The 20,936-nt window shown below is 62.7% G+C and overlaps 4 protein-coding genes across 5 annotated transcripts; all 4 read right to left on the bottom strand.

Annotated features, from left to right (window-relative positions):
* Positions 1-297: 297 nt before the first annotated feature.
* Positions 298-4,890, bottom strand: DCDC2B (doublecortin domain containing 2B). The gene is made up of 9 exons (XM_086764796.1): positions 4,779-4,890; positions 4,221-4,432; positions 3,720-3,796; positions 3,360-3,491; positions 2,706-2,852; positions 2,216-2,255; positions 1,715-1,783; positions 1,295-1,484; positions 298-1,065 (listed from the first exon to the last, which is right to left on the bottom strand). Exons 1-9 carry the CDS (start codon positions 4,888-4,890, stop codon positions 959-961), a joined length of 1,086 nt encoding a protein of 361 aa, XP_086620922.1. The 3' UTR covers positions 298-958.
* Positions 4,891-6,008: 1,118 nt separating this feature from the next.
* IQCC (IQ motif containing C) lies at positions 6,009-9,394 on the bottom strand. The gene is made up of 5 exons (XM_086765293.1): positions 9,283-9,394; positions 8,516-8,659; positions 7,642-7,981; positions 7,332-7,450; positions 6,009-6,932 (listed from the first exon to the last, which is right to left on the bottom strand). Exons 1-5 carry the CDS (start codon positions 9,349-9,351, stop codon positions 6,891-6,893), a joined length of 714 nt encoding a protein of 237 aa, XP_086621419.1. The 5' UTR covers positions 9,352-9,394; the 3' UTR covers positions 6,009-6,890.
* Positions 9,395-9,516: 122 nt separating this feature from the next.
* On the bottom strand, positions 9,517-11,435 carry CCDC28B (coiled-coil domain containing 28B). 2 transcript variants are annotated; one of them, XM_086765291.1, is made up of 6 exons: positions 11,274-11,435; positions 10,491-11,045; positions 10,209-10,366; positions 9,976-10,130; positions 9,876-9,898; positions 9,517-9,638 (listed from the first exon to the last, which is right to left on the bottom strand). In XM_086765291.1, the coding sequence occupies exons 1-6, from the start codon at positions 11,366-11,368 to the stop codon at positions 9,587-9,589; spliced, it is 1,038 nt and encodes a 345-aa protein (XP_086621417.1). In that variant the 5' UTR covers positions 11,369-11,435; the 3' UTR covers positions 9,517-9,586. The 2 variants fall into 2 exon arrangements, with proteins under 2 accessions (XP_086621417.1, XP_086621418.1); XM_086765292.1 differs by having other exon boundaries at positions 9,976-10,107.
* Positions 11,436-12,504: 1,069 nt separating this feature from the next.
* Positions 12,505-20,906, bottom strand: TXLNA (taxilin alpha). Its single transcript, XM_086765044.1, has 11 exons — positions 20,770-20,906; positions 19,346-19,500; positions 18,030-18,368; positions 17,506-17,597; positions 16,367-16,537; positions 15,844-16,038; positions 15,550-15,669; positions 15,231-15,305; positions 14,620-14,712; positions 14,104-14,199; positions 12,505-13,645 (listed from the first exon to the last, which is right to left on the bottom strand). The coding sequence occupies exons 2-11, from the start codon at positions 19,464-19,466 to the stop codon at positions 13,310-13,312; spliced, it is 1,638 nt and encodes a 545-aa protein (XP_086621170.1). The 5' UTR covers positions 19,467-19,500; positions 20,770-20,906; the 3' UTR covers positions 12,505-13,309.
* Between the last annotated feature and the right edge of the window lie 30 nt (positions 20,907-20,936).

The raw sequence follows: 20,936 nt of genomic DNA, 5'->3' as shown, positions 1-20,936 counted from the left end.
CTCCCTTCCGTGGCCGAGCACGTGAAAGCGGCGTCCTCCGCTGCGCTCAGCTGCAACGCGCCAGGTCACGCTGCGCAGCCCCTTACACCTAGGCTTACCACGCGGCTTTTCGCCAGCTGAGTTTTGTAGAGTGCCTCTGATCGGTGAAATAACAACAGTTTGTCCCTAGGGAAGGAAAGGTGTTTTTCCTTTCAGCGAAATTATCAGATAGAGCTCAGAAAGAAAAAAAAAATCTTTGCTGCCCTGGTCATTACTCAGAAACAGCAGGGAGGGAAGGAGAAAGCCCTGCACAGAGGGTGAATACAAGAGCGGTTTATTTCTATAGCTTTTCCTAAACCGGGCAGATGCTCCTGAAATAAGTTAAGAGAAACAAGATGCTCTTAACTTGGGAACAGGTTTGATTGCTGCAAACACTGGGACGGGGAGTAAATACCGCACTGTGGCGTAGCGTTTCGGCTTTTGGGCTGAGTTGTTCTGCAGCTCTCTGGACCAGGAGTAAAGGTAGAAGCAGCACACACACACACAGACCCAAACAAACCAGGAAAGCCTTTGCTGTCCTCACCCTTTGCTGTCCTCACTGCAGCGGGAAGCTGCATCTCTCCCATTCCAGCAGGGAAACGTTCATTACCCACACGACAATCTCTCCGCTGCCTAAAATGCAAAGCCCCGCGGTTACACTTCTGGTTTCTGAAGTTCCCCCTCGTGGTTGCTTTCGCCTTTACACGTTGCAGAGAGAAGCACGGTGCTTCGTAAACGTAAGGAACAGGACTTAAACCGAGTGAGAATACTGCAGGGCTTCCCCGAGCAACTGCTCTAAACTACTGGTTGATGCATCTTCAGGCTGGTTCTTGGAGTTGGCCTCCCTGCTGTGCAAAACCTGCAGCACCGATAGGTTCTGGTGGGACCACGAGTACTCCCCTGCGGCGCCGCCGCCCCTAACAGGGCAGAAAGTAGTTCCTCAGGCCTGGGCAGTGGGTACGGCCGCCCCTGTGCGTTCGTCCTCTCTTACTCCCCGGGCACCTCGCGTCTCATTCCCAGGATCTCTGCTTTTAGAGACGCTTTCTTCTGTGAGAAGAAGAAAAGAAAAAAAAAGCTGTTTAATGGGTATCGCAGATCGATCTGGCTGAGGCTATGGAGAGGTCCTCGTGCGTGCCCAGATGAGGGGAGGAAAGCAGCAGAAACACAGAAGTCACTGGATGCATCGCTGCTTGCTTTCAGTGCGCGTGCAGGCACTTTGTCCCCGAGCGTCGAAGTAAAGCCAGTCTTCCTCTGCGCTTACAGCGGTGTCCCTTACCTTTGTCGGGCCAGCGCTGCACGCTCCTGTTGCTCCTCCTGTTTTGTCCCGCGTGGACAGGTTTAGCATGGAAAAGGGTCTCTTCCTCCTTGCGGTGAGATTTCCTGGCGTGCCTTTGCAGTGGTGGGAAAGCAGCGGGGATCTTCTCTTTCTCTGCAGCCCCTGTGGCCTGCACCCGGCGACTGTCCAGCTGAAAGTGTTCATCACACACCGCTGACAGGACTTGTTGATAAAACAGTTTGTAAAACAAGAGAAGTTTTTGCAGGGCAATCCCCTAAACGCTGCGGCTTTCCCCGGTGACCCTTGATCCTGACGGGTGCAAAGCTGTAACACTGCATTCTCTGAGCGGCGTTTTCAGTTCATACGACAAGCGAGAGAGATACAGGGAACACACAAAACACTTTGTGCAGTCACTACTACCTGCTGCGGTGGTTCAGCGAGAGCAGAGTCACCAGCTCCGTCCTGGGAGGTGGCATAGAGTTCACCAAACTGAAAACAAACGGAAAAAAAAAAAAAAAGGAAAAGAAAATTTTAAAAGCAAATAGCAGAGCTAGCACAGATGCACGTTTCAGTGGCCAATCAGGACAGCCCAGCTGCTGTGTCTGTAGTCTCTGTTGGGCATCTTACCCACACCGTGAGCAGGAAAGATACCTCCCTGCCCATCAGCCAAAAAAAAAAAAACAAGTAAATGAGGCCACCGTGAGGAGTTTTTCTTCAGGCAGCGAGATTTAATTCCGGTGTGATCTGGCCACATCGCTGTCCCTGGCTCCTCTCCTTTGGGACCGGTGCCAAGCGAGGAGGCCGTAGCCACGGCAGCTGGGACTGGAGAGGGCCGTGCCCATCACTGCTTCCGGAGGGGTGCCTGCACAAAAGCAACCGTGATCGTAGCACGGACAGTCCGGCACCCCCTCAGCCACCTACCCTGCTGCGGTGGTTTTTGCGCCTGTTATTCGGGTGGTTCCTGTAACAAAGCAAGCAGATTCTCAGCGTCGGGCAGAAGTCAGCTGCAGGAGGACACGACCTCCCCTTTCCCCACAAGAGAGGGCCCCCGGCAGTGTTCTTTCTCAGCGCAGGGAGAGCGCACGCTGCGGCGGATCACGCTCCCGTGATATCGCACCGCAGGCCTGTGGAATTCCGTGCCTGGCCTAAGGGGCAGATGCACCTCGGTGCCCGATGAACACCTGACTGAGAAACACTTGCTTTCTCCGGCACTGAACTCGGGATCTGGTGAGCTAACCCTGACACCAGAAGCTGTGAAAACACGTTCTTTCTTTCCAAACTTGTAACACATGAAACAAGACTTGAGCCCTGAAGCAGACAGCACTGAGCTGGAGGGCTACGAAAAGGGTGGCTTTAGCTGAAGGCCACCGTGGAGAGGATTCTTTACACCACTCGGCCGCAGTCTACGTACCACAGCGTCCGGCACGCAGGGGCCTGGGGCACCAGCAGCTCAAAGTAAGGCAGTTTTTGGTACTCCTCATCTCCCACTGCCACGTAGTAATTGCCGTTCACCAGCTCCTCTCCTCCAGACACCTTGGTTCCATCCAGCCTGCAGAGCCTCAAGGGAGAGAGCGACGCGTTCAGAGCTGTCACAGAACCCTGAACAACCCTTCAGCGCGGAAGCGAACGTGCAGAGTGGTAAACGGGACTGAGACCAGAGAGGACCGATCCTTCGTAGCGTTACTGCGAGGAAGTACGCCGAAATGTTACACCCAGTTACCGGCGAGATGCAGCAGATCTCAGCTCTCTCCTTGGGCGTCAGTAAGTAGATGTATGAGGAGAAGGTAGGCTGTGTTTGCTGGATAAAACCCTAAAAGATCTAAACCTAAACTCCTTTTATGCCATGCTTTACTGCTTCCTCACCAGACCACCAGCAACATCAGTGCTCCTCACAAAGCGCCCAGGACATCGGGGCTATCTCCAATTTAAAGACGAGAAAACCCAAAAAGGAAATGAGTTTGCAAAAGCAAACTGTCTGCACTCCTAGTCCTCTGTGCTAATCAGAGCTGCTTACGTTTTGGACAAGAGGGAAGGGGAGCCAGCAGTGCCTTATCCGGATACCCACTTGCTAACAGCTCCGCTGCGCAGGTCGGCTTTCTCAGTCAGCGTGGCCAGGAGCGCGTCCCACGGCAGTGCAGTGCTCTTGGAGAGCAGCACTGGGAAAGGAGGGCTCAGCAAATCCCCGTTCCGGAAAACACTGCAGCGGAAACAACCCAGAGAGTGCGATGAGCCAGTATTCCTGTGGAAGATGGGGAAAAAAGCCCGCCACGGGTGGCTGGACAGTATTTACAACGAATACTTCTGGTTGAAGCTGGGAATTGCCCCTGTGGGGCAGCATTCCCAGGAGCTCACTGAGAAATTCCCTCCTCCAGCCTCCGAAAACATTCCCAGAGACCCTCCAAAGAGCAAACACCAAGCCACTTACTGTATCGTGCAGGGCAGGTGGGTGTGCTTCTGCCATCGCGCCGGGACGTTTGACTTCCCGGGAGCCGGAGCGCGGAACTGGAGACCAAGGTCAGCGCACAGGAAGAGCGACAGCCCTGGCACAGAGCTTCCCGGGCCTGTTCCCCTCCCTCCATCAGGAGCCCGCCCGGGAACACCACCTGCGCTGCCTTCGGGCTGCTGCTGCTAGGTGGGGTTTGTTGTCAGCAACGCCAAGGCTGGCGAGGCGCTTTGCACGGCTGAGCGCCTTCCAGAATTGCCAGCGAACCCCTGAGCACAGTTCCCTGCCCTGCGCGCCAAGGGGGACCCCAGCAACCCCCGCGCCGTCTCACACGTCCCGCCGATTCCTGCGGCGCTCCGCCTGATCTCCACGGGGCTCCTCGCAGCCTTCGGTCTCCAGTTTCACCAGTGCCAGCCCTCACGTCTCTCCCGCCTCCCTGCTGGTTCTGCACTGCCCTCTGCCCCCCTCAGCTCAGGGACTCACCTGCAGGCCCTCGCTGGTCCTCGTCCCGCGGAGCTCCCTCCTCCCCTGATTTAAGTAGCTGTGAGAACAAGAGGACAGTGTTGCCCCGTTCCCGTTGGGCCGCGGTTGGCTAAAGAGCCGTGAGAACACGGCCAGCTGCTCTGCCTTGGTGCACCGCCGCCAGAAGTGTGGGTCGCTTCTTTGGGTCACTGCTGAAACGATTCTCCAGGTGCCTCACCCCAGGGGCTCCCAGAACTTAAAGTCTGCTACGTTTAAGAAACTCCCAACCCAATACGGACCATTTCAGATTCCCGTACTAAAGACACCCAGAAGATTTTTATTCCTGTGTGTTAATGACTGGTGGAAGCTCCAAGGGCTGACTGGTGTTAATGCAGCCTGGACCAGCTCTTCAACGAACTGCAGTTCACACCCAGGGAGCCAAATTCACCTCACACACAGACACGGGCACATCCCCTCAAGAGCCAAGCGAGGCCATGAACATCTCTATTTCAGGATGAACCCAAACAGCTCTAATTCAAAGACTAGAAAACAAAAAAAAAAAACCAATCTCCATCAAACCGAAGCAGAAGTGTTTGTCCGTGGAGCCGGTGCGACTGCCGCTCTGCCGAGGGAGCGGGCAGCAGACCCTCCCCCACGCCACAGACGAGGTGCACGGGGGGCAGAGCAGCATCCTGCCTGAGAACCCCTGCCTCCCCCAGGTTTTCTTCTGAGAGCCAAGCAACCTTATCAGGAATATTTGCATTTTTTTTGTGTCAGCTGGAATATGTCCAGTAGTTTCCAGTAAGAAAATAAATCAATCTGCCTCTGGTTTTCTGCTTTGCGCCCCTCTACCTCTTTTTTTCCATCCACACCTCAATACGTTCCCCACAGAGGTGATCTGAAGCTGCTTACCGACCCCAGAGACCAAACCTCCGTCTACTCACTCGAGCCTTTTGAACTTCTCAAAGCCCGCAGCCACGTACTGGCACCCATCCTGCAGGTCCCGCAGCTCAGCGACGCAGTGGCCGTGCCTGGGCGTGTAGAGGCTCCTCACGGCCGAGGGCGCGTGAATGCTCTCCGTCACCTCGTTCAGAAACGCCTCGAAGGACAGGAAGCGCCGCTGGTTCACCACAAACCTCCTCCCGGGGAAGAAGGGGTCACCGTTGCGATACACCACCACGTTCTTGGCTGGAGGTGCCCAAGCTGCACCACGGGAGCTCATCCCCGCCGCGGTTAAGTGAGCCCCATCGACCAGAGGCAAACGGGGCAACGTGGGGAGCGGCGGAGAGCTCCAGCCAACCTCCCGCCAAGCCCAAACCCTTCCAACCAGCCGCTCCTGCACTCCGCCGTCCCGTCGTGGCGCAACCGGCTGTCTCCATGGAGGCAGGCCCCGCAGGAGGAAGTTGCGGGCCCGTCTGGAGGCCACGTCAAACAACCGGCGCGGCACCTTTCTACCTGAGAACCAGGAACTGCCCAGCTCTTCAGCCCTCAAACGCCAAGTCCCGTGAGCTCCCTCAGCCGCCGCCGCAGCCACCGGGTTCGGATTAGCCAGCCCGGAGGTGCCGTAAGTGCCGGTATCTGACCAGCAGCAGCTCCCGCCCCATCCGGAGCAGCCCTGCGTGGAAGCTGTCACCCTTTGCCATCGTTTGCGACCTGCGTGAGAAGCACAATGTCTTTCTGTCCCGTGCGCACTGGAAAAACATCCACGTCCCGGCGGACGCACCACCCTCTGCACTGAACAGCTTGCCACGGCTCTGCCCAGGAGAGGAAGGCCGGCCAGATGGGAACAGACGGATTCAGAGACGAGCGTCAGGAAAGCTTTTTATTCAGAACGAAGCGGGCGTCACTCGAGAACAGACGGATACACCTGGCATACGGCGAGAGCAGCCGTTCAGGCAGCAGGAACTCACAGAAAACTCAGGGTCGCAGTAGGGAACACGGAAAGTCCCTTTCTGAGGGACCTCGAACGCCCCTAAACCAGAGCAGCGTAGAGACCAAGCGCCAAACCCCTATTTGCTCCCTCAGGCACCAGCCAGGTGACTCTGCCTCACGGATACTACCACGGGCAGAGACGGCGAAGTCGGGACCAAGCCTCGCCTCCTGACGGTCAGGTTTGAGACGCTCCAGCTGCACAGCAAAGTTAGGAAAAACTCTTCTCCTAACCCATTACGTCAACTAGCTGCTCCCCAGAGCCTGCCACGAGCGCCTGGAGCTCCCCGCCGCTACGGCGCCGTCCCAGGTACACCACTACGCGTCACCCGCAACTCGGCGGAGAAGAGCTTGTTCCTGCAGGTCCGAAGCGCCTGCTGCCTTCAGGCTTGTCAGCTCCACCACGAGCCATCAGCGCCTTCCGTAAGCGACAGTCTTCCCAACCTCGATGTTCCCCGGCTCAGCCAACGGAAACAGGGTTCCTGTGGAAGGAGGCCTCGCTGGGACTCCCTCCAGGACGCACAGCCACCTCCCTGGTGTCACAGTGGTGTTTAATCCCTGCTTTGACCAAACATTCACGTTTAAAAGAAATAAAAGGCTGCTTTTTTTTTCTTCTGCATTCATCCGAAGTGGAAAACGTCAGCCGGCAGAGCTGGCGTTCCGCGGAGCTGCTGTCCACCAGGTCACGGCACGGCTGCGGGGCTGCGGCTCCGCTCCTTCTCTGCCCCAACACAAACGCCCTGCATGCTGCGGACCGCCCTCCTACGGGTCAGGAGCCCCCAGCTTCCCTTTCAGCATCAAGAACTGGAAGAGAAAGAAAACCAAGCGTTAACGATTAAAGCCCGGAGACTGACACGTAGGAGAGCCCCTGCCCTTGCGGATCAGCCAGCAAAATCGCCGCACTTGGCCGGGAGATGCGGGAGCCTCGCTGTTCAAGCAGCGCAGTGGCTCGCCGAGCTGCCGGGCGCCCAGGGACACAGCGCTGCGTCGCACAGACGCCATCGCTACTGAAGGAGCGACAGCCCCGCATCAGGCCAGGGGCAAAGCTCCGAACCGGATCTAACCAGCTCCTGTTTTCTTTCATCGTTCCTTTTTCTTGTCCCCCCAGCAAAGGAAAAAGAAGAGGGCAGTGCCGTCATCTGATCCAGTCCTTGGGCGCTGCTCTGACTCCCTGGTTTGGGAGAGGCGGGCTCAGGCCCTTACGTTTTTCCGGCTGGCGATAGCTTGTTGCAGCCACAGCAGCTCCATCATCAAGTGGTTTCTGTAGGACTGGAGACCAGACCGCGTTCGAGGGAGGTCCTTCATGGCCTCGAGCGGAATTTCTGCAGAAGAATAACCCTTTATTAGAACAAAAACCAGATTGCACCTCCTCTCTCGCACCGAGTTCTTCTAACCTCTCCAGGATATTCTCAAGGTTTTGGTTCTCCACAGACCCGCAGCGGCCCCGGCGCTCGCCGCTGGGTCACTCACCACGCAGGACAGCGCCAGCGGTGCGCCCACTCCCGTCTCTTACCCAGGCCGGCTTCCAGCGACCACGCCTCCAGGACAGCGCTGTCCCACGCAGAGGACGCACTGCCGTTGTCCTGACGACCCCTGCTCTCTGCTGGGGCGCTGCCCCCCTTTTCGGTGCATTTGTCCGCCTCGGCCCCGAGGTTTGGGGGGCGCGCTACACCACCTTCGCGCGGGGAGCACGGTTCTTTCTCGCTGGGCAGCGGGGCCGTAGGTCTCACACGACCGCAGCCCCGGTCCCGTTCTGGTTCGGAGTCGTCCAGCTCCTCCTGCGTTTTTTCTGCGCTGGCCTCGTCCCTCGGTACACCCTCCCATGGACCCGAACACTTCCCTTGCGTCAGCTTCTGAAAGGGCAACACGTGAGACGTTGAAATAGAAGAAAAAGAAAATAAAGATCTGAAAGGTGGCACTGCTGCGGGCCAGAGCTCCTGCCAGGATGCCGACGTGCTCCGGTTTGAACCGTCGCGAACTTTTTCAAAGGGTTTTTCTTCCACGAGCGGCAAAACCGTCAAAGCGCGGTGCTCAGCCCCCGCAGGAGGGCCTGGCCGTTCCGTGCGGCCGACTGAGGGGGGTGCCCGGGGACAAGCCCCGCAGGAGTCCCCCGCGCAGGGCCAGGGTTTGGCTCGTGGCTGAGCTTCATCGGGAGGAAGAACTCCCCGGCCGGGCTCTCAGGGGCACAGCTCAGGGAGAGACTCGCAGGGCAGGGCCACGCAACGACCGCTTCGAGTTTGGGTGAAGTACAGGGTCCCGGGCTGCGCTGCTAAAGCGGGGTCTGGGGCGCAACCGCCCAGCTCGCCCGGCCGCACCCCCCGCACGGCTCCAGTGCTCCCCCCTCCCCGCAAACGGGGCCGCGGCTGCCCCTGCCCGCCCGCACGGACCTCGGGGACAAAGACGGGCCGCGGCAGGAGCCGTCCCCTCCACTCCAGCTGCCGCACGTCGCCTTCGACCTCCCGCACCAGCTCCTCGTACTCTGCCCGCAGGCTCCCAAAGCGCTTCCGCAGCAGGTGACCCCTGATGCAGGCCTGCGGGCACGGGCCGGAGGGGCTGCTGCGGCCAACACAGGCCCCCCGGCCGCCCCCTGCTCCCCCCAGCCGCCCCTGCCCTCCCTCTGTCCCCCCAGCTGCCCCCTGTCCTCCCTGTGTTCCCCCCCCGGCCGCCCCTTTTCCCCCTCAGCCGCTCCTGTCCCCCCAGCTGCCCCCTGCCCCCCCCAGCCGCCCCTGTCCCCCCCTCCGTCCCCCCCAGCCGCCCCTTTTCCCCCCCAGCCGCCCCCCGTCCCCCCTCTGTCCCCCCCAGCCGACCCCGTCCCCCTCCTGTCCCCCCAGCCGCCCCCTGTCCCCCCCGGCCGCCCCCTGCCCCCCGCGGGACAGAGGAAGCAGACGCGCCCCACGCCTGGAACCACGGCAGGTTTAATGGAGCAGCCATCGCCGGCTGGACCAGCGCCCCGGCCCCCGCCACCCCCCCGCGGGACCCCCTCCACGGGAACCCGCAGCCCCCTCCCTTCCCCGTGACGCCCCCGCCCAGCCGTGCCCACCCCACGGGAACCCCTCCCAGAGGCGCTCCCCCCGCAGGGCTCCCCTCCCCGCCATGTTCCCCCACGGGTGGGACCCCAGCCGCGCCCCACCGCGCCCTCCCACGGGCCCCCCACCTGCAGGCGGGTCACGGCGCGGAGCAGCCGCCGCCCCCCCTCCGCCTCCAGCCCCAGCGCCGCCGCCATGGCCGCTGCCGCCCGGGCAACGGGACGCCGCCTGATGGCGTCATCCGGCCGCGACGGGGCGGGGAGAGTGCGCACGCGCGCCGCTGAGCCCCGCCCCTCCCGGCCGCCGTGGCTCCCACCAAGATGGCGGCGGGGCGGGGGGCCGGGCTGTGCCCTCCGTGGGTCCTTTCGCAGGGGGGTGGCCCCGGTGAGGGGCTCCCGGTGGTGACCCGGCCGGGCCGGGCCGGACGCGGGGTCAGGCCGCTGCGTCCTCGGGGTCAGGGCTCTCGGCCAGGTGCAGCTTCTGTCTGAGCGCGGGTCAAGGGAAACACCGCGGGGACACGCCGTCCCCCACTGCCACCGCCATTGCCACCACCGCCATTGCCACCACCGCCATCACTGCCACCACCACCATCCCTGGCCAACTGCTGCCACCGCCACCATTGCCACCACCACCACTGCCATTGCAGCTGCCATCGCCCATTGCCGCCACCACCGCCATTGCCGCCATCGCCGCCGCCATCACGGCCCCCGGCCCAGGATACATGGAGCTGCTGAGCTCCTCCAGCTGCGGGAGGCAAAGGCAGAGGCTGAGGCGCCGCGGGGACCCCGGCCGGGCAGGGGGCGAGGGGGGGCGAGGCTCACGTGTGCCAACAGCTGGTCCAGGTTCCTGTCGGCCGCCATCTTCTTCTGCTCCTCGGGCAGCTCCTCCGCGCAGACGTCGAGGCCGAAGTGGAGCCGCGCCAGCTTCTCCTGCATCTCCCGCACGTGCTCCAGCTGCTCGAAGGAGCACTCCTTCCCTGCGCCCATGCGCGCGGGAGCCGTCACCCCGCGCCGGCCCCAGCGCCCCCGGCCGCCCCCGGCCCGCGGCCCCTCACCGAACGCCTGCAGCTTTCCCGAGTGGAAGTCGCTGAGGAGGCCGAGCAGCCCCCCCTCCATCTCGCACACGTCGGACACGTCCGTGAGGAAGCTGTGCTGCAGCGGGGCCCCCCGCGCCGCCCCCGCGCCGCCCGCCCGCACCCGCTCCTTGCTGGTCCTGCGCGGGGGCACAGAGGGGCCGCTGTCGCCCAGAGCCCGCCTGGCCCCGCACCGGAGGGGCCGCGGGGAGGGTGTGGGGGGGGGACACACGGGGCTGCCGGTCACCCGGCGCTGGCACTGACCGCCGCAGCCGGGCGCGCTGCCTGGGCGAGGGCAGGGTGGGCAGCGGCAGCGCGAAGGTCGCGCTCTTGCTGGGGGGCAGCGGCCGGGGGGCCCCGGCGGGCGGCGGCTGGGCCAGGCGGGCCCTGGGGCTCCGCTTCTTCCTCCGCTCCTCCATCCCGAAAGGGCGCGGGGGCCCCGGGACCCCGCGCGGGACGGACGCGGCTCTCGGCGGCTCCTTCCCCCCGCGGGGCCCTCTCGGCCCGGAGAGGAGGCGCCTGCCCCGAGCCGGCGGGGGTTTGGGGTCCCCCCCCCGGGGAGCAGCACTCAGGACGGTGCCCCCCCCGCCCCGCCTCAGCCCGCGACGCAGCGGAGGGGTCCCGGGACCCTCAGGGGGCTCCACGCGCGCACGGCGGCTCTGCGGCGGCGGGGTGGGGGGCGGCGGGAGCTCGGCTGCCCCTTCCCCGGGCTCAGGCTGCGTTATCCCGGCGTCTGCGCGGGGGCATCGCGGCGCGGAGCGAAGCCGGGGCCCGACCCGCGGCTGGGAGCTGCCCTGGGCCTGCGGCTCGTCCCCGGCGCTGCGGAAAAGAGGATTTTGGCCACGCGTGGGCCGGGCCCGAGCGACCCCGGCTGCGCTCAGCGGGGGCGGGGCAGGGGTTGCGGGGGTCCCGGTCCGCCCCAAAGGCACCAACCGAGCGCTTCGTGCCCCTTCGCGGCGGGGGGGGGGCGGGGGGGCTGCGGGACCCCCTTTGTCCGCCGCCTCCGGCCGCCCCCTCCGAGCGCCGCGGTCACGCGGGGGCACTGACCTGCGCCGGGCCCCGGTGCGGCCTGCGGGGCCCGACCCGGCCGCGTCCCCGTCCCGCACCCCGCCGGACAGCGGCCCCGCAGCCGGGATTTGCATTTAAAGGGAAAGGGAACTTCCTTCGGCGCGTCCCCGGGGCGGTGGCGCTGCGGACACCGGCGGCGTGCGGGACACCGGCACCGCATCAGCTTCGCGCGGGTGCGGGGGAGAGGGCGGGACCCGGTCCACGGTCACGGGGAGCGGGAGCCGGGCCTGGCGCGGGCAGCGGGTGCCGTTCCCCAGCAGCGCCCGGCAGACGCGGGGTCACCGCCTGCTGCCCCCCTCAGTCTCCCCCAGATCACCGGGGTTCACCCCACGTCCCCTGTGGGATCGCGGGATTCGCCTCCGCGGGAAGGAGCCTCCAGCCCTCGCGCAGGGGCGAGACGAGACGCGTGCCGCCGCCCCAGCGTACGCAGAACCGAACGCGGCTTTTTATTTAAATCCTCGCAGGACTTTGAGCCAATCTTGGGCATTTTGGAGCCGATGGAGACGCCAGGGACCGGCCACTCGAGGGGTTCGATGCCACCAGCGCCAGGACCCACGGGGCAGCGGCGTCGGGCCCAGCACACGGCGCGTGGTGGCCGCCTGGGCTCATGGGGAGAGCCGGGCGCGAGGCGGACGCATGCACTGCGAGGAACAGTGGCCAGCGCGCTCCAGCTTCAGGCAGAAGGAAGGCAATGCTGAAAATCAAGTGTGCCGTAAGGAGAACCTGCAGCAAGGAGGTTTCCACGCAAGCAGAGGCCTCCCAAAAGGAGAGAGTCTTGAGAAACTAAGGAGAAATGCCCCAAGCCCTGTGCCGGCAGACCCCACGTCTGTCCATGAACAGGGTCCCTTGGGCGAGCGCTTCACCCTGCGGGCAGAGGCCGGGGGGCCCCTCCCGGCTGCAGCGGCGCTGAGAAAGCGGCGAGGGAGAGGAGAAACGTGGAGCTGTGACAGCATCAGGAGGGCCTGCGGGGTCCGGCGCTGCGGAAGGGACCAGCCCACAGCACCGTCCTTGTGCTGGTTCCGATGGAGCAGACGCAGGCTTTCTCCTCCTGGAGCCCCGGCTCCGTGGACACCGCCGAGCCCACCCGCTCGGCACCGAGGGATGGGCTGGGGAGGTCCCGACGTGGGGGCGGAGGAGCTGAGGTGGAACCTCCCTGTCCCCTCGCACAACCGATCGCACGCGCTGGGGCAAAACACTTGGGAACTCGACCTTTGGATTAACTGTTTAATACACTTGTGCACATGTGCGTATAGCAAAGAGGCAACTGTGAATCGTAAGGCTACTGAGACATCGGCAGGTTCTGGGAAGAGCAAAGGCCCCACGGGAGGCCTGGTGAACCGGGCACCCCCCGTTTCTCTGCTTCTTTTTGTCCCCGTTCAATACACAAAACCCACTCGGAGGAGGGGAAATGGCCTCTTTCGCCCTCGTTTGCTCAGCTCACACCGGAGGGAGCGGCCAGCCAGCGCACGAGGAAACGAGAGCGAGTCCGGGGGCTCCCTCCTGCCCCACGCAGAGGAGGGAGGGAGAATCCAGCGCGGGGAGACGCCTCGGTTCTCCCCCGCTCGGCTCCTTTGCTTTCACTCCATGCTGTGGAGGCGGCGGCGACGCATCCGGCTGTCCCAGCGCCGCGTGCCGGGGCAGATCCGCGCCCCTGCTTTCCGAGCTGCACTAGGGTTGGGGGAGCCGCAGCCTGCCAAGGACAAGGTCTTTTAGAGATGGGGACGATCGGCGGAGTCTCCACAGATTAGTTATTCGCGCACACGCGGGGAGGCGGGGCGTTCTAGGTTTCACGTATCCGTATATAGAGTGTATGTTGCCCTGCACATCTTTTACATGTCATATATATATATAAAATGTTAAAAACCCTCCAAAAACCTAACCCAGGAGATCTCGAATCCCCAGGAGGGCTGTCCTCTCGTGCCTGTCCGAGGACCAGGAGAGGGGCACCAGGTCGAGTCTACGGAAACATTCAGGTCACCCTCCCTCTCCCTACCTCCGCCTGCCGCACCACGGGCTCAGTCAGCGCCCGGAGCGCCTTCCTCAGTCCCGCTCTGCCCCAAGGCTCCTATGCTCAGTTCTCCCAGGCTCTCCGCAGGATCCGTGCTGTGCGCCGGCTTTCCCGAGTGAAGGCAATCCTCGGCCGGAGCGCCTCCCGCCGCCGCCTCGGAGCCGTCCCGCGCTGGGTCCTTCAGAGGCTCCAAGAGGTCCACATCGGCCCGGGGCGCGTGGGCGCACAGGTCCTGCACCTTCTTGTTGAGGTCGTTGCGCTCGGTTTGCAGGGCTCGGCACAGCTTCTCCAGGCGCTGGATTTTCACCTGAAGCCCCTCCAGCTCTTTGTCCCGGAGGGTTTTCTGCAAACAGAGAGGCAGTTCGGACTCACACTGGGGACAGAGAGGCAGAAAGCGGGAGAGAGACAAAACCTCAGAGGGAAGCCCAAAAGGCAAACGCTTGTGACCAAGCAAACGCTTGGCACTCTAAGGACCCGATGCCATCGTCACTGCTTCCTTCTTCCGCTGCCCCCACAGAGGCCAAGTGCCGCCGAGGTCTCTGACTTTTTCCCTGCGCCTCTGCGCTCATGGACCATCGCTTCTCCACGTGACAGCAGGCTCCTACCACCACGTAGGGAAATCCACGTAGGATTTTCCTTCCACAGGGAAGGAAACCAAGCTGAAGGGAAAAACAGCCCCTCCCGACCCAGCCTGCCTGCAGTACGAGAGGAGCCGTCCTGCTACGCCTCGGCTCCAGCCCTGCGCCGCACAACACATCACTGCTCCAGCCACGCGCCTCCGCACAGCCAGAGCCTCCTCACCTCTTCAGCCATCTCCAGGAGAGCCTTGTTGCTGCTCTCCCAGCGGGAGCGGTACATAGTGGTCTCCTTCTCCAGCTTCTTGATTTTCTTAGTCATCTACAGGATCACGGTGACAAAAAAGGGAACAAATAAGCCACAGGCAGAGTGCTGCAGTCACATCTCACACGTCCTCAAATGGGCACCCGCTATCCCAGCGCGGACAGCGAGGTTCCGCTGTCCTGGGAACATCTCGCGTCGCTGCGGGCGGCTTCGCCAGCGGGAAACGCGGAGCAGGTAACAGCAAACCAGGAGCCAGGGGCAGCGCTGCCGGTTCCGACGCAGGCGGGGCACAAAGGTCACCGTGCAAGGACAGTATCAGCCTTCTGTGAGCAGCCAGCTTGGGGCTGATTTTAGTGGCAGCAAAACTGAAGAAAACCTCAGAGCCGCAGCTCGGCCAGCTCGCGGGAGCATCGCGGAGACAGACAGGCAGCGCTCCAGCCCACGCAAGCTCTGCTGAGCAGCAGAAGCGTTACCCACCTTCTCCATCTCCTGTTTAAATGTTGTGAACACTTCGCTGCTTTTGGAAAGGGTGTTCTGGAATTCTTCAAACTTCTCTGTGTAGAGCGCCAGCTGCGGGGAGAGACAGGGTTACAGCTCCTCACTGCTCTCCAGGCGCCTCCTGACAGCCTTCCCAGGAGAGGGGAGGCGGCAGCCAGGGACCGAGCCGTTATCTTGTGACTGGACGTTACGGCAAACAAACCGGCAGCACGGAGCTGCTCTGCCAACACTAGGTACTGGGGAATGTGGAACGATTCTTTCCTAGGAAAACATCCTCGAGATGTTTGTGTTCCGCAAACATCTCCCGGCCTTGGCAGAGGCGCTGCTGGGTGTGATTCAGCAGGGTACGATCACACCACTGCTCTCAGCGCTGGGGAACGCACTGCTAAACCCAAGGCCCCTTGCTCCCAGAGGCAGAACTGCTGAAGGAAGCCTCAGCTCGCCCCGTGCTGACGCGGGCTCACCGGTACCAAACCCAGCAGCAACTCTGCCTCTGTGCTTTCCCGATTAAGGGACTCTGGGTTGTTCCCTTGCTTAGGCAGGAGGGAAAAGCCACAGACCAGGCTGAGCACACAGACCGGGCAACTCACCTGCTGCTTGAGGTGGGTCTCCTGCTGCTTCATCAGCTCACACATCCTCTGTGACTCCACAGCCTCCTTCAGCAGCTAGGGGAGAGCACAAGGCAGTTACCTGGCTGCCACACGTCCCCACTGGGCTGGCGCTGGGCCTGCAGGCAGGAACGGGCTGGGAGACACCCGGAGCAGAGCAGGGCTCCGGCCTCGTCACTGCGAGGAGCGCAGGGGGCCTGGGATGGCCCGACCCGCTGTGAGCTCTGCGCTCGGGGATCCAACAGGAACAAGCCTCCGTAGGGCCCAGGCAAAAAGCAAGGTGCTCACAGCACAGACTTACAAAGTCCTTCTCCCGCTGGTGTCTCTCCTCTGCCTCCTTCAGCATCTCCTGTGCCTGCTGGAGCTTGGCGTCCACCAGCTGCTGCTGCAGGTCCTTGTGTTTGAACACCTTGTCAATGTGCTGCCGAGGGAACCACCAGTCACCGACCGGCACAGCGGGGCCCTGCTGCTCAGGCAGCGACCCCCAGGGAAGATCCCGGAGGCCCCTTCTCCCCTCCAGCAGCAGGAACACGCTTCGCCGGGCAGAACGGATGCACCAGAGCAGCCCCGCACCGGCTCTCCCGCCCGGACCCACCTCCTCCCGCAGCTCGTACTGCTCGATGAGCTTCTTGAGCCGCTCCGCCAGCTCCATGTTCTCCTGGCGCAGCTTGGAGTTCCTCTCGTTGTGCTGCTCCATCTGGACCTGGATGTCATTCAGCGTCACCTGGAAGTGGGATGTCACCTCCTTCCGCTTCTCCTCCTCCTCCCGGGCACGCTGGACGCCCTCCTCCTGCGTGACGAGGGCAGAAACACGTCAGCCTCCGTGCTGGGCAGGTGGGTGAGCAAACTGCCCAAACTGTGACGCTCTGAACCCACCTGGCCGCCTGCTATTGCTTACATCAGTCAGGAGGGGACTCTGGGCCTGCCCCCTCCCTTTCTCCAGTGAATAAACCCTGAAATAACTCGGGCACTGGATAACGACAGCTTAACAGCAAAGTTAAAGCGCAGCCCTGGATGGCAGACCGGGGGCAGCCACTGGTAAAGGTGAGTTTGCCAGAACGGCCCATGGCAAGCTTGGGACGAAGCGGCTCTTGGAGCGGCGCCCAGGAGACACTCGCCTTGAGGGTGCGGTTGTGCCTCTGCAGCTCGCGGCACAGGCTCTCCAGCTTGCTGCGGGCCAGGATGGCCTTGCTGTGCTCGCTCTGCAGGTGGTCCTTCTCTTGCACCAGCTGCGTCTGCTTCTTCTGCAGGATCTTCATCTGTTTCTGGGAGTTTCGGTGCTCCTCCAGCTAGGGCAGGGGAGCAAAGGGCACAGATGCAGCGAGACAGACCAGGGCAACGGGCTGTGCCCCGACGGGGGGACACGAGGCTCAAAGCAGCGCTCTGAGAGGAGGACAAGAGCTTCATCGCGCTGCGTTTGAGTGGAGCAGGACTGACGCAGCCCCCAGGGTCCCCTGGACAGGGCCTTCCTCCTTCCTGAATTCCTGTGCTGCTGGAATCTGAATGGCTTGCACATTCATCCAGCACCTTCACACGCACGCTGCTCAAATGGAGCAGAGCTCTGAGCACAGGGAAAACCTGAACGTGTCCACCTCGGACAGGCGCAGCCAGTCCCACGCCTCCCCTCTGCGCCAGATCCACGCACGGAACGAGCTCTGTGCCTACAACCAGCCCTGGTTAAACGCAGCTCCAGATTCCGCACATGCGCACGTAGCAGCACGGTGACTGCCAAACACCCAATTCTCGCTAGAGAATCACAAACAGAAACGCGGCGACTGAGTGGGGGAGACGGCAGGCGTATCTGCGTGGTCGTCTGTCGGAGCTGGGCCTGCCAGCTCGCAGCTCAGCCCTGCCTGCAGGGAGCCCGGGGCACGCCGGCTCAGCACAGACCTGGCCGCAGCGCGCTCCATCGGCAAGAGATGCAGCCTCAACGTTAGAGGAGCGGAGAGACAACAGAACCGAAGTTCTCTTACGTGCAGATTTGCCAAAAATACTCCTGTCCATGCTTACGCTTCTGCGGACAACACTGGCTGGACCAGGCAACATAGATCCTCTGAAATTTGGACAGCCAGCAGTGCAGAGATCCCAGAACGCACACTGCAAAGCTACATGTGCCTCCTGGACTGCTCCTCTCAACATCAAAGGAAAAAAAAAAAATAAAATCTACAGGCACCTCTGCCTCCTCAAGCAGCTCCCTGCTCGCTGCTGCAGCGTCCTCCCCTAGCCCCAGCGCCGGGACGGAGGAAAACGCGCTCACCAGCTCAGCGTATTTCTTGCACAGCGCTGCTAGTTTCTCCTCTGGCGTGCTCAGGGTGTTCAGCGTCTGCATCAGCAAAGTGATTTCTTTGCCTGGAATGAGACACAGAATTAAAATAAACAAAATCAAACACTGACACAGAGTTCTGGCTCATAAGAGCAAAGACAGGAGAGACAATCCAGGTCTCACGGCCGTGCCGGCCCTGGGCCAGCGCTACCATCGCCAGTGCCTTCTCAGGGCTCTGCCCCAGATTCCACCGCATACAGAGGGCGAACAACTGAAGCAGCTGGGGAGAGATCTGGTTTCCAGAGCAGGAAACCACCACTGGGCTGGCCTGAGAGACTTGTGTCCAGCAGAAGAGAAAGCCACAGAATTCCAAGGCTGCAGCAGCACCCAGCAGCGCCTTTACAGCACTCAGTAACCCAAGGTGCTGATTTCTCCGAGGGCCACTAGCGCAGCACAAAATCAGTGCCCGCACCGAAGTTCTCAGGCTGGCAACACAAGCAGAGCAGGGAACGACTTACCCAGGCCCTTGGCTTTCTTCTTTTCCTGAGCCTTCTTCTGATCCCGCTCCCCGCACTCCTCGCCGGGTCGAAACTCTTCGGTCCCCTTCGTGCTTTCCTTCTCCCCGTTCATCTCGGGGCCGCCCGTCTCCTGGTCACCGTTCCTCGGGGACTCGCTACGACACTTCTCAGGTTCCTCTGCCTCCGCGGGCTCGCCCTGCCCGCCGTCCTCGCCTGGACCCTCCTGGCTGGCATCCACGCAGTACGTGTTCAAGATGTCCTCGAGCTGTCGGCTTAGCTCTTCGGAGACGTCGCGCACGGCGGGCCGGGAGGACTTGGTGTCCTCCTGCGCAAGAGGAGCTGCGGGAGACGGGAACACAAACGCTTGGCTTCCCCCGCACCGCCTATTCTCTGCTCTCTACAAACCCACGGCACAGGGAAGGTTCCCACCGAGGCCGCCTAAACTCCCAGCGCCGCGAGCGGCTTTGCTGGGCCGCGTCCCCAGCCAGCCGCCCTGACAACGGAGGCGCAGCCCTAACGGCCTCTCTTTGATCCCGGGAGTGTGACCGAGCCCCCGACACCTGTCAGGAGCACAAATTTCACCCCCAGCACCCGGTAAGGAAAGCAGGTTGTGCCGCGAGTGCTCCCTCGCAGGAGCTGCCTGCCAGCATCCCCGGGGCCAGGCGTTTTTGCATCTGTAAACCTGACTGAGCCTCTCCTGGCACGGGAGCAGCTGTGCTGTCTCAGATCACAGGTATCTTCTCTCCACCAGTGACGCTCAGGGACAGAGCAGGCAGCACATCCCTCAGCGCGCTTCCGTGCTTCCAGAGTTCCTCCAGAGGAGAGGCTTTGAGCAGCTGGTTATCAAACCAACTCTGCTGCTGCGCGTTTCCTACACCCCACGTTTACAGGCATCAGAATACGAGGCAGGGTTAATTTTAACCAAGCGCCTGCTCGATCGGAGCTGGTTTTCGTCTTCCAGAGAATAATTTTCAGGAAGTAAGAGGGCAGGTCACTCAATGCTGCCCGACATTTTCTGAATGGAAGCTGTGAGGTCTAAGCAGCGCTAAACAACCCGTCGTATTCAGGTGAGGATCAGCTCCTGGCTTCGGTCAGGAAGCGGTAACTGCGTCAGAACTGCCCGCGCACAGAAACGGGAAGAAACCAGGATTTTCTGCCCCAGAAATTGCAGCTGCTTTCGTACAAAAGAGCTGGATGCAGCGGCCCACCCTCACACAGAGGGAGCAACACCCTGACTCTTTCCAGGCCTGAACCCCCCCCGACGCATTCCCTGCGCCTCGCCGCTCAGGGAGTGCCGCACCCCGGGGACTCCCCACCTTCCAGGGGCACGGACGGTGCCTCTGGCGAGTCGCCTTCCTCCAGCACCACACCGCCGCTCATCTTGGAGGAGCTAGCAGGCCGCAGGGCTGCTTTCGTCTCCCCGCCTTGGTTCTTCATCACTGCCCTTCTCCCCGCCCGGTCTCGAGAAACCCTAGAGAGAGAGAAGCAGCAACACCACTTGGTTTTAAGAAGCAGGAAGGATTTTAGGAGTTGTCACCTGGACTGGGAAGGAATTTGTTCTCGGCAGAGGCTGCCACCCGCAGCTGCGTGCCGAGGAAAGCATTATTTCATTTTCAATTTGCACCTCACCACAAAGCTCTCCGTGTCGGGATAGCTCCTCTGAGGAGAGCTGGAAGCAGCCCCTCCTAGAGCGAGGCAGCATCTCCAGCTCCCAGGCAGCTCGCAGGTTTCCTAATCTGCTGGGCACAACTTTCCCAGCCCTGGCCGTCCCTCACCACGCCTTACCCTTGGCTCGCAACACTCGGAGCAGTCTGTGCACGCCAGCAGAGAAACCCCCTCCCTGAGACCAGAGCCTCAGCAGCAGCAAAGTCAATGCCTACAGAAACCAGGAAATCCACGGCGGAGGAGAGCCCGCAGGCAGAGCTGGTGCTCTGAGAAGATTTAGCAGCGTCGCCGGGAGCTAAGGCTACCAGACCGAGCTCAAATCCCAGCTCCTCTCCCCTCGTCCTCTCTCCCCGCGCACGGTGCGCGTGTTCTCGCCCTCTGCGCCAGTTACCGCGCTAATTAGCGAGCAGAGGCGCGGATGCTCCCGGTCTGGAGGGCAGGGATCGTTCACCGCGAGGCGGAGAACAGCTCTCCTTGCCGTTCTGCAGCAGTTTCACAGAGACCCGGGCTTTCCCTCGGAGCGCAGCCCGGGACGGGGCTTCTGACGGGAAAACACCGGCGCAGACCAGCAGCCAGCACTCGTGTCACCCCCCCGCGTGCGGGCCGGAGGCCGTGCCCCGTCCCGCGGCGGGGCTGCCAGCGCCGCTTCCCGCCCCACGGCCCCGGGCGCTCCTTTTCCTGCTCCGCTGTGAACGGCGCCGCACCTCCCGGCCCCGGCGGGCGACGGTCACCGGCCCCGCACCACCCCCCGCACCGCACCGCACCCCGGGCGACAGGCGACCGCTCTGCCCCTGCCCGGGCCCCCCCCAGGCTCCTGCCCCCGTCCCTGGCGCGGGGTCCTCAGCAGCCCCTGCCCCCGGGCCCCCCTATTGCCCCTGCCCCCCCCCGGGCCCCCCCATCGCCCCTGCCCCCCCCGTCCCCAATTAACCCGGTCCTGCCGGCACCCCTGGCCCAACGCTGCCCCCCATTGGTGCCCCCGGGCGACCTTGCCCCCGCTAGCGGCCCCCCCCGTGACGTTAAAAGCCGACACAAGCCTCCCCCCCGCCCCAGCACCGCAGTGACGTCATGCACGCACCCCCGTGGCGTCAGCTCCAGCGGTCTGACGCAGGTCTCCCCTCTCTCCTCAGCCAATCAGCGGGCAAGACCCGGCGGCACCCTGGTACATCGGGGGGAAGGGGGTGGGGGAGGACGGGGCGGCCCCCTCCCCGTGCGGCACAGGCCTCGCCGGTGCTGCTACCGGTA

Source organism: Chlamydotis macqueenii, chromosome 22 (assembly GCF_036417535.1).
Source record: "Chlamydotis macqueenii isolate bChlMac1 chromosome 22, bChlMac1.mat, whole genome shotgun sequence".
Classification (NCBI taxonomy): Eukaryota; Metazoa; Chordata; class Aves; order Otidiformes; family Otididae; genus Chlamydotis; species Chlamydotis macqueenii.
The sequence above is the reverse complement of the archived record's forward strand: the minus strand, read 5'-3'. Positions and strand labels throughout refer to the sequence as shown.